The sequence below is a fragment of the Excalfactoria chinensis genome, chromosome 2 (assembly GCF_039878825.1).
Source record: "Excalfactoria chinensis isolate bCotChi1 chromosome 2, bCotChi1.hap2, whole genome shotgun sequence".
Classification (NCBI taxonomy): domain Eukaryota; kingdom Metazoa; phylum Chordata; class Aves; order Galliformes; family Phasianidae; genus Excalfactoria; species Excalfactoria chinensis.
The window spans coordinates 88,404,899-88,417,042 of record NC_092826.1 but is presented as its reverse complement, the minus strand read 5'-3'; the positions used below and the strand labels follow the sequence as shown (position 1 = coordinate 88,417,042).

The window sequence follows — 12,144 nt, the reverse complement described above, 5'->3', positions numbered from 1 at the left end:
GTCTTGAAGCCTCCACTTTCTGTACTGGTGAGCAAGTAGATGACACAGCTGACAACAAAACAGATGCTGCTTTGCCATGGATGATGGCCCGTTCCATGGAAAGACAGATTATGGGCCTAGCCCAAAAACCTATACATATATGGGAAGCTTTTTCCCACTTTAGATGTTTTCTCATCTTAGAAGTGCCACTAAAATTAATAAGATTGAAAGAGTACAATAGTTTCAGTACCGCGGCATATATTGCATCATTGCTTTTCAAGCATAAGTACTCACCAACTTCAGCAGAGAATGAGGCTTAAAGGCATATGACTTCAATGGAAAGGATATTGCGTTCTTTTTAAAAACTCAGTTATTTGATGAATGGCAAAAAGTAATAGAGAAAGTTACCATCACACTGGATTATTTAAAAATAAAGATAAAATAGATCTGTTAAAATACTAAGCAAAAGTATTTTTTTTTTAACTTTCAGCTTATACTTGCTGTGAGAAGATGTAGCTTTTTTAAAATGCACTTCTATATATTTTATTACCTGCTTCCATTTTCTGACATCTTACTAAAATATTAGCTTAAGTAGAAAATATTCTTTTCATTCTTTCTTTCCTCCCTTCTTCCTTTCCTTCCTTCTTTCTTTTCTTTTTTCTCTCTCTCTCTTTCTGAAGTGATACCAGTGTTCGTATTATTATGGTGAGGATGTGACGCAGTGAAAATTTTCAAGGACTTTGGGGAAATTAATCGAGCAGTTGCTTAATCTTATAGACGGGCTGAATTTTGCAGTTCTTACTTACACAAAAGGTGTTGAATGGGAGTTTTGTCAAGTAGTCAGGATCTCAGCCACTAATAACCTCCCGGTTATTTTCTTTTTCTCATTAGCAGTCTAACAGCTAACGGACTAATCTGAAGCTGCTACGGGATGCAAGATGAATTACAGCACATAAAGCTTACCCTATGAAAACCAGTGAGAAATTGCAGCCTGCGTCTCTCAAAATGTACCAGGAGAAGGCTCCTAGATAGGTACCAAACCACCAGAGCTGCAGAGGCTCCAGCAGAGCACTGCCACTTTGCAAAAAATGGGGTCTGGCCCTAAAATTAGCCTCCAAAAATTCAGTCTCAGGCATTTTGAGAAAGTCACTTTGGGATTGTGATACCTCAAGCTGCTCATATGCTCTGCTGACTCAGTGAAGGAGTTGCAAGGGACTGGCACTGAGGGGATTCACCCTGCCAGTGATGTGCAGTGCACCCAGCCACAGCTCCGCAGGAGGGAGCTGTGCGTGGCTGGGAGGGAGGTGCAGGCCTTCCTTCTTGCTGCGGAGCAGCAGGTGAGCAGGCAAAGGGCTGATGGGCTTCCTTCAGCTCACAGAAATTATGTTCAGAGCTAAGAAAAAATTGCTACAGCTGTTGATTGCACACATAGGATCTGTGAGCCTACTTCCACTAGTTCACTATTTTTACTCAGGAGTACACCTTTCTGTTCTGTGCACCACGTGCAAGGAGAATACAATGAATACTTTTCTGAAAGGACTGATATTGAACATTACGTTCTAGGCAGCTTCATTCCAAAAATGTACAGTGTTTTCTAAATGCTGCCTTTCTTAGAAACTGCTTCCAGTTGGGAAAAGCCCCAACTAACTCTGTTGTCCTTCACCTATGCTCCTGAATCTGTTTATTTTCTCTTGAATTAAATCACATCCAGTATTGTCAATGAAAATAACTTTTTGGAAACAGCTTCTGAGTTATATGAAATAGGGAGTATTCCAAGAAGATTATCTTTGACCATTCAGTATTTTGCTATATTTTGTTACCCTGAAACACACAGATCTCAAGTTACACTTGGAGACACTTGGATAAAATCTGGTAAGAACACCCACATTTTCTCAGCTGTCATCTAATTCAAATTGCTTATACTCTCTCAAAGCATTAAAACCAGTGATGTGTCTGGGAATGAAATCCAACAAATGTGTCAATAAAATATTTTCTGAAACATTTTTTTTAGACCATATGCTATAACACAAATAAAAGCATGGGGAAATACTGTATGATTTATTATTATTTCTAACTCCTCGGCTTCAGTTTCACAGAGCTGGTATCAAGAACGTATTAATATTTTCTAAATGTGAGAATTTCTTTCTAGAGGAAAAATGACACCAATTACCAACTAAAAGGCAGCGTATGAAGAAGCTTCACCAAAAAAGCCCCTGTGAGGGTAAAGATCAACTTAAGATAAAATGTCTGCTAACTATGAAGACATGAGATCTCACCTGCAATTCTAGTAACTATTTCAAAGCACAGCTCACAGCCGTTTTATGTGTATTTAAACAAGCCACACTATGAATAACACCGAGCATGGCTCACAGACACAGCACAATCATTTGCTATTCTTACGGTGATAAGAAACAAGCTTATTTTATAGGCAATTTAAATAAATTGTGAAAATATAGTTAAAGAAAACATGAATTTGTTTTCAAAATTACCTTAATTCGGAAACAGTAGCCTTATAACAATGTACTGATTGCTGAGAACAGTATTACTTTTTTCCTTAGCTTCATCGTTTCTTACAACTGACAGAGCTTTTAAAGAAAGTTTTCTTAAATTGTTAGAACACGTTTATTTTCTTGCAAATTAATTCTTTTTAACTCTTTATGATAGCTTTGAATCCCATAAAGAAAGATGAATTATCACATACTGAGCCCAAGCTGTGAAACAGGAGGAGACAAATAGAGACCCCTACTGTGTTTAACAATGTAGAAGAAATTCCAGACTCAATAGAAAAATTTTCTGTCCTTTTTCTCAGACCACAAAAGCTGTTAGTATAGATTTGAACAGTGGAGGGCACTCTTGCCATGCAAAAACTACTACTGACCTGGCACAATTTTTTTGATCTGTTCAGTAGCCTAAATCTCAGAATTTGTTAAGTAACAGCCACCTGTGGCACAGGCACTAACTGTAATCTGTTTAAAATATTTGCAGTTCCTAATCTGAACAGTGAAGCACTTGCTATCTAAAACACTGCTGCTTTGCTACGTGTATGCAGATGTGGAACAGATGCAAGCTTCACAAATCGTTTTGAATATGTGTGCAAGATATTATATTAACGAAGACGTGCATTATGTTTTTTGGAATTAAACAGAGTTGGCTTTCATGGCATATTTATGGCATTACTTTCGGAGAATTTATTGCATTGTTTGTAGGAAGTAAGTTTATTTGGAACACAAGTTTTGCTTGAAATCATAAAAAAACTGTGGTCGGTATTTCTAACATAGCTGATACCTCTTCCCCCCCAAAAAAAAGAAAGGAAGAAAAAAGCTACTTAAAAACAAAGAAAGAAATGGCAAGAAGCAGGACACTGGATTCCATGTAGGCTTCCTATCTTGAGGACTGTTCTACTAACCAGTTGTCAAGCTGTGCTACTAACACTCTACAGAATGATGCTGGCTGCTCTCTGAACAACTGCGGCATGAATTTGTGCCCAGAGGATCACAGTAAGAGAAGCCAATGGAGGACCCTGTTCTCTATCTCCTAAACATCTCAGAACTAAATATACAGGTACAGGAGGAGATGGTGGCACTACTCCTTTGAGTAAAATTGCAAATGTACAGGAGTGCCCGAAAGGGCAAACTCTAAGTTATTCAATGCTAACCACGCAGCTCTGTCATTTTCTCATTTACCACCCTGTATACTGCAGTACTACACTGGGAAGCAAACCACATAGGGATCCAAACAAGCTAGCTTTCAGCATATCCATCTTTGGGGATGTTGCCACACCAACAAGGCGATAAAATAAAATTATCAAACAGTAGTAGTAGAAGGGATCTCCTGAAAAACTGACCAGAAAGTCAGATTTGATTAACTGAAACTAAAATACTGTGGCACCTGCAGGGTTAATTAAGCAGCTCAGGACTTTGGGCTTGACAAAAGGAAGCATTTTCCTTCTCTAAGAACTGAAAACACTTGTGCTGAATTAGATGGGCATTTGATAAGCCGTACAGCATGTAGCAAACTCGCAGGGATCTCTAGTTAATACTCAAATTCAGTCTTAACACTTAACAGAACAGTGGTAAGCCGTGCTGCCAAGGTCAACTGCACAGATGTACTAATTGTATTATGAGCTTGACATCTAGTGGCCACCCCTGGCAGGGCAAAGCAGGCAAAGGTTAAATCAGCAAGCCTTGTCAAAGCACTTCTAACTACCCACCCTCGGGGAGGCTCCTCGGGAAACGAGAGGGCTCTCCGCCACCCCACCTCACCCGGCTCCGGGAGCCCGCAGTGCCACCCCGCACCCTCGGCGCCCACCCCAGCCCCCACCCGGCCCCCGCCCAGCACCCACCCAGCCGGGCCGCGGCTCCTGCGGGGGATGGACGGCCTTCCCCAGGGTTCCGGCACCCTTCGCTCTCCGGAAGGAGTTGGGATTTTTTTTCTGCTTCTTTTTCAGCCAATGATTGGGTCCAAATTATGGGGAGGTGAGAAAGGGTGGGTGAGGGGGTGAAAGAGGGGGAAAAAAACAACAGTATTAGAGTTCAGCAATAGGAGTTAGTTATCCAAAGAGCAATTAGAGTTATCCAAAGGCTCTTTCAAAAGATTTAGCTTACTTCGTAATGGATGCTTCCCAGGTGTGCTCACTGTATGTATTCTAACTACAGCAAGATAATACGAATAAACCATATTCTTTAGTCAGCTATCTGTTCATGTTCGCATCAATGCCTTATAAAAATGTGCTTTCTGGCATGTTTTTAAACATCTGCAGTTTTTTTCTGGCTTGCCCAGCTTTTAAGAGGTCTCCACCAATAAGAAGAAATGTATTTTATGCCCAATGCACGACAACTGAACCAGCTCCTAAAAGTATATTTCATCCCAAATTCACATCTTTTTATTCCATTTTTTCCCCCTCCTTTTCTTTCTTTCTTTTCAAGTGCTGGAACACCTTCATTACATTTAGTAGTAAATTTTAAGAAGGTAAAGGAAACAAGATTTTGTCCCTTTTGCATGGAAATGTACGATTCGATACAAATCTACTGCAGAAACTGGATTTACTCTTGGTTCTGCCGTAAAAAAAATCTAGAAAGTCACTCTCATTTTACAAATGTAACATAATAGACAAAGTGATTTTTGCACACTTAATTTTCTCAAGAGTTGCTCAGCTATTTTAATTTCCTGCCAGACCTGGATTATTATCAGCAAAAGTGACTGACTTGTGTCCTGACTGATGGATACTCAACAGATAGGCTTGTCCAGGCTGGGCAATCAGCTAATCAAATGAAGGAAAAATGCAAACAAAATCTTCTTAGGAACCAAAAGTATTTTTTCAGAAATGGCACTAATTCTCTTTATTAATTTGTGTATTTTCACTCTGAAAATTGAATTGTAGCTTTGCTTCTTCCTTAGGCAAGGACAAGTAATTATCAGCAGCTAAATGTATGCATATTAATAGCTTAATTACACAGATCCTAAACCAATACCTTTCAAAATTTCCTTCCTCCCACTCCAAGAAAGGGAGCCCTAATGTCTGCCTGGAGAGATGATAAGAATTCCTCAAGATCAGTAGCGACAGATAAAATCTGACCCAGTTTGGTCGACTTTCAGCATTTATATATACACCAGCAAATTGGTTAATTGTTGGAGCTTCCTTATTATTCCAAGTATTTTTCTATTGATAACACCAATCAATGCATTTGGAATACTTTAAAAATGATATAAATACAGATGTTAGATGGTTTTAACGCTATCTCCATTCTAATACCCTAACTATACAAAGAAGTTTCAGTTATCTTTCCTTATGTAAGAGGCCATTTGTAGCAATGCTTATTTGGCCTTTTGTTTTTTAAATCAAACAAACTAAATCTTCCTTAGAGTTTCCTCAGAACAGATGTTTGCAAGAATCACCCAAGTTCCACGTTTCCTGACAGCTGCTTGTGACTTCTCAAGTTTTAAAGGCAGCAGTGTCTAAATGATATGCAATGACCTCTATTCTTGCATGTAGGAATGTCCTTTCAAAATATATTTGCAGACACAGTAAACACACCGACACGAAGCTGGCTGCTCCACACAGGACGGTGCCGTTTCCACAGTGGAGCATGCGTGTCTGTGTATGTCTTCCAAAGGAACACTGAGTGCAGTTATGAGCTACTCGGAACTGCACCGTCCAATTCCACTTAACTAGTGTGATAAAGAGCCATTGGTTTACACAACATTGTTTGTACTGAGGAGTGGGGGAGAAAAAACAACAACACAACAGGCAGGTTCAGCGCCTAAAAAGCAACTGCAAAAAGCACATGAGAAAGCTGTCATTGAGCAGTTCACTGTATGGTATCCCATTCACCTATCTTTGCCAGTAACTTAGCATGAAGAAGTCCAAAGCATCATTTGTTGTCATTGTTACTCACTTGTGCACTGTAAAAAGTGCTTCTCAGCATGTAAATACCCTTTTTCTTGTACCTATGTTAAAATGCAAATGTTGTACCTACTTTTGCATTGTATCTATAATTCTGATTCAATTTTAATCTGTTGAATTAGGAAGGCGTATTAGAAACGTAATTCCAGCTGTTACAGTTTACTGAGAACAGCTTTACTTTTACTGAGGAACAAAGATTATTGTGTGCTACAGACAGCCATTTGCATCCTTCTGCTGCTATCCTTAAATTATTTCCATCCTAGCTTCTAAGTCAGTAACCTGAAAACATATCTCTAATAGATACCATTCATTCGCTCTTCTGCAGCCTAAGTATTGGAGTAATATGGCATCACTAGTTGTCTGTGAACAATTTCTCCTGAAATAATGTAAAAAATATATCTTAGAACCTCCCTTCCAACAATAAAATTCTGAGTGTAAATTAGTAGTTGATGGCATTTCTGACTACCTTCAGATTTCAAACTATTTCTCGCTACTATGACATCGCCCTGTTTGAATGCAGTTCTCTTACGCTGCAGTCCAGGCTCACTATAAAATCCTTTATTATGGTGCTTAAACTCCCGTGGTAATGTTAGTAGGGAAGTTGTGGTGGGTGCAGACAACTTGTGGTACGGCCTAATGTCAGTCTGCCATTCTGCTCCCCAGGCTGCCCCAGGTTTCTTTCTGCTAGTAGGAAGGTCCCTTTGCTCTAAGGGTTTGCGTTTAGGGATTGTTCATGTTGAAATGCTTCACTTAAGGTCTATGTTGAAGTAGTATTAAACATGATTTTATTAAATAAATAATAAGCCCAATTTGCTTCATCTTGTGTTAACAACTACTTCCCCCTCCCCCAATCCCCCTCTCCCATTGAAGATAACAGCCAAATTAATGAAAAGGCTGCGTGTATCAAATAATGCTGCCCAGGCAGTTTGCTTTTAAACAAACCGGCAGATATTCTGGTGCTGTGGGAACTGTTTTTGGCTTGTTGCAAAATACGCTCAGGCACTGTAGCAATACCTTGATTACAGCTGTGAACAGAACTGCAAAATACTGACTTGACGAGAAGTGTTTTAATTTGTGAGGTTGGGAGCACTCGTTATATCTGGCCTATAAAATTGCTTTCGGTATAGCAATCGTTAGGCTTCGTAACGCAGCACGTAAATGATTTACACTACATTAATGTGCACTAGATAGCCTTCTGCTCGCGTGTGCTGAGTCCACCTTGCTCACAGATCTCGAATGAAAGTGAAAAACCAACAGCTCTACTTCAGCTTGTTAATCGTTAACTACGAAGGGTTTCACTCTATTAATTAAAATATGTTTTAATAAAAGGAAACATAGCACAATTTGATAACAGCCTTCTCAGGCTGAAAAGTATTTACATTGTTGCATTTTAGGGCTGCTGTGAAAGCCGATTTTGTGCTATTCAGGGACCACAATAATAACGCTTTAAAATTCCTCACTGGGATGCAATGTAGTCCTTTTGATGGAAAGACTGTCTTTCTCATTCGGCAGAAATAAATCCATTCATTTGATCATGTAGTCATTGAGGGCAATACAAAACAAACCAAGTGTGAGAAATTCTATGTGATGAAGTAAACAAAACAAAACCCCCCAAAAAAGGGGGAAGAAAAAAAAACCATTTCCATGACAAAAAGATTCTTTGTCCTTAATCTACCCACCATATGCAAGCGTTTCTTTTTAGCATATCTCTTGTTCTAATCTCGGTGACACGGACATAGATAAGATTCACAAAACAAAACAAAAACCTAGTTTAACAATTTTTGTCCCCAATTTATTAACTCGCCAGGAGTGTCCTAATGAAGTAGTGGGGTTTTATTTTACTGTATTCAAGTGGGTTCGGAGCATTTCAAAGTCTGCAATACTAGTGAAACGTTCTCAAACCTAGAATGCAGCCCAACAGAGGCTGAGCTCAGCTAATTGTTGTGTTGGTTTTTCTTTTTCTTTCTTTTTTTCTTCCCCCCATAATAAAATCATAATTCTCATCCGCTTGCCTGTACTTATTTACTTTGCACTGCCGGTGCTTCCTAAAAACCCTATTCGTATTCGCACCGCTGTGCTGCTCCGCTGTGACAGAAGGAAGCATTTCTCTCTGTTATTGTCAATACCCAGTGGGTTTTCCCAGAGCACTGGCAGCAGCCCCTTCCTAACTGCCCTGACAGAGTGGGACACATCCCGGCTCCCAGTCACCCCTAGGAGGTCTTAAAGCTCTGCCGGTCTGACAGGTGTTTTAACCTGATGAAGAGGATTCACACTGCCTTAAGCTTCCAGGCGGTAAAGTTTAGGTATAATAGTCAAAATCCTCCTCGTGCTCCAACTTTGTTGCCTTTCCCCACTTAAAGAAGCAACTTACTACACATTATAGCTTTGGAGCGGGAAGACAACTCTTTCTCATTTTGAGGGGAGGGAAAGCACATAAAGCAAAGGGCCTACAAGGGAAGGCAGAAAACACCGGGGCTCCCACTTAGTTTTGCAAGATGCTGAGAAGGGAGGGAGCTTCCGTGCACAGAAGGAAAGAAAAACTTTTAACTGGAAGCCCTCAACTTTAGCCCGGGGTAAGTGAGGAAGGGCTGTGGCATGCCTTCGCACACTGCAGCACCTAGGGCTACTGAAATTGAAAGAAATACAGAAAAAGAATGAAAGAAAGAAAAAAAGAAAAAAAACAAAAACAAAAAACAAAACCTGCCTCTCTCTTCTACAAACAGTCCGGCAAGGTGGAAATTAGAAGCAATTACAGCCCGAATCCATCCTGCTTTGGACACTTGTTCACGAGCAGAGCGGGCCGGCCAGATGCATTAAGCAAGTGTGGCGTGTCTGCGTGTGGGGAGGGAGAGAGGAATGGCGGATGGGCGAGCGAACAGCCCTTCCCCGGCGCCTGCAGCCGGCGCGACAGGGGCCGGTGGCGGCGGTGGCACTCCGTGTCACCTCCCACCGCTCAGAGCCGAGAGGCGGCGGGGGGAGGCAGCGCAATGGGGGGTGAGGAACCGCTCCGGCTCCTTGGAAATACCCAAGTCCACCCCGCCGCTCCCGGGGCTGCTTCTGCCCGAAGCCCGGAAGGGGCTCCCCCAAACCACGCCGCCCCAAAGCCCGCGGCTGGTTGCGGGGCTCCCCGGGAGCCCTCGGCTGCGACCGCAGTGGGGCTGCCCTGGGAGCGCGCCCTGGGAGACTGTATCCCCCGGCCCGCGGGACCCCCGCAGCCCGCGGCCGCCGCCAACTTTGGTGCCGGAGGGCCAGGATAGCGTGACTCCGGCCAGAACCTCCAGGGTTGATGGGGGGCAGGGGGGGAGGGGAGGGATGGAAAAGCGGTGCAAAAAAAAAAAAAAAAAGAAAAAAAGAAAAACTAAAAAAAAAAAAAAAAAAAAAGAAAGAAAATTCAGAGTGGGAGAGAAGCACAGAGGAGAGGAGGAGGCGGTGCTGCTCCGAGTGTCCGCTCGTGCGGCTGCCCGAGCCCGGTCAGAGGGAAAGAGGCAGGGCCTGGCCCGGCAGAGAGCCCCGGAGTGAGAGCTGCACTCGGGTGGCCGGCGGGGAGGGCCCCTTGGGCAGGGGGTGGGCTGCCGAAACTTGGCTGAACTGCGAACTTCTCAGTTCCGCCGCCTCTTCCCCCGGCTGCTCGAATCCCCATTCTCCCGCTGCGGAGTAATTACGCTCCCGTGCTCACCAGCACCGTAAATGCACCTATCTCCATCCGAAACGCGCTCACAAAAGAGACAGAGAAAGAGGCGCCGGGAGCCCTTACCGTGATCGGAAACTACCTCCGCTTGCAGCTCTTCGTCCGATTTGAGATGCTGGGGTTTCGCTTGCTTTCGACGAGACATGCTGCTAACTGAGCCGTCTTGACTCTGCTTTTTGCAGAGGCATCAGCGACGCGGAGGTTGAGAGGGGGGAGGAATTGGAAGCGAGGGGAGGGGGCTGGAAATAACTGTTCTCAAATAAAAAGTCGAGTTGCAAAACAAACCAAACAAACAACAACAGAAAAGGCGACCAACCCCAAGGAGAGGAGGGAGAAAAAGGGAAGGGGGAAAAAAAAAGAGGAAAAAAAAAAAAAAAAAAAAAAAAAAGCAGGGCTAAGCAACCAAAGCGCAGTGAGCGGGCAGGCGGGCGGGCGTGCAGGGCTCAGCCGGGCGGGCTGTGCGCGGCGCGGGGCTGCGGGCGCGGCGGGCTGGGGCGGCTGCGCGGAGCGCGCATGGGGCTCCGTAATTAGGCTAGTGAATAATGCATGGCGATTAATGGTGCTGGGGGCGAGCGCGGATTGGCGCGGCTCCAGCGGACTCGGGCTGCATATGGAAATGAAGGACAGGCTCCGCAATTAGCCGCTCCGCTCCGCCGGGGGATGCGGCTCCGCGGCAGCGCCGCCCGCTACGGGCACTGAGCGCGGCGCAGGGGCACGCACACAGCGCGCAGCGGGGCTCTGGGCTGCACGCGCTGTGCACAACATATGGGCCAGGTTCGCTTCTCCGGGGAGGTCACGATCCTCGCCTTTCTGTCTTTCTTTTCCTCCCGGCTCTCAGTTTCTTTTGCTCTGCTTTCTTCTGTTCTCTTCGGTTTTATTTTTTTCCTTTTTTTTTTTTTGTCTTTTTTTTTTTTTTTCTTCTCCTGATTTTTTTTTTTTTTTTTTTTTTAATTTTCCTTCACATCACCTCGTCTCTCTCCTGGTTTCTCTTTCCCCAGAAGTTGATCTGCGAGGCATCTGCTTTCTGTGTTGCGTGTGAGTAATTTCTTTCCGGGAGAAGAAACTTTTGTGAACGCTTCTCTCTTTTCTGTGCGCGTCGCCCACTCTTCTCTCCCTTCGCTTTTCACGTGCTGCTCTGTAGCTCTCCCATCCCGTCTCCTGTTCTCCGTCTCCCCTCCCGGCTGACTTTTGTTCTCTCCTCTCGGAAGCGCACGCACAGGAGACCTCGGGCAGTTTTGTCTTTCACCTCTCCTTCCTTCTTCTTTGTCTTGCAGCTTCTTTCTCCGAGCAGAGGCTCCCCGTTGGTGCTGGTGCTCACTTCCTGTTGTCCATTGGTAGGAAGTTTTTTTCTTTGTCCCTCTCCCTCAGGTCGGAATGACTTTCTGGGACGCTCCTCACCCCCTCCCCGGCTCACTCGCGCGTCCTCTTAGCTAATGACAGCGGTCTCGCGGACGCGCCGATGGGCCGCTCCTCGCTGCCCGGCACACAGCATCTCTCCTCTCCCGGCGCTGGGGCCGGGTGCCGCCGTTGCCGCGGGGCTGCCGCCCCCTCCCGCCGCGCCCTGCTCGCAAGCGCTGCCAGCAGCCTCTCCCCGCCCGCTCCGCTCCGAACCGCACTGCGCGCCCCGCTACCGCTCCTGATTTCGGGCAGATAAACTTTCAAGTTTGGGAGCGGTGCGGGGCGCACGGCGGCTCCTCCTACTCTCCTCCTCCTCCTCCGCCTCCCCCCTAGCCGCGCTGCCGGGGCTGCGGCCGGGGCTGCCCCCAGCCTGCCGCCTCTCCGCACCCTCTCCGCACGCACCTTCCCGACGGCAGCTTTTCTCCTCGGCCCCCACTTTTTTTCCTTTCTTTTCCTAAAAGTGCAGGGGCAGGGGGGGAGGGACAGCGATCCCCGCTCTCCCCCCTCTCCTCTATCGCATTACAAGTCGCCGGGAACCGGGCCGCGCCCCCCCCGGCCGCGCCTCCCCCCACCCCCCCGCCCGGCGCCCCGCCCGGTCCCGCCGCCACCGCCACGAGTTGCCTCTTCGGGCGCGGCCTCGCCCGACTGCGCCGGGCGCCCATGGCACAGAGCCGCC

General features: G+C 45.4%; 1 protein-coding gene across 2 annotated transcripts in view; it reads right to left on the bottom strand.

The window, feature by feature from the left end:
• Positions 1-10,419, bottom strand: part of SALL3 (spalt like transcription factor 3) — a 20,252-nt gene extending 9,833 nt beyond the window's left edge. Inside the window, exons 1-2 of one of the 2 annotated variants that reach the window (XM_072328479.1) lie at positions 10,137-10,419; positions 4,322-4,417 (exon numbers count right to left, since the gene is read on the bottom strand). In XM_072328479.1, coding sequence (XP_072184580.1) covers positions 4,322-4,417; positions 10,137-10,215 — 175 coding nt within the window. In that variant the 5' untranslated portion in view covers positions 10,216-10,419. The remainder of the gene's footprint in view (positions 1-4,321; positions 4,418-10,136) is intronic. The other variant, XM_072328481.1, reaches the window with a different exon arrangement.
• Positions 10,420-12,144: the final 1,725 nt, after the last annotated feature.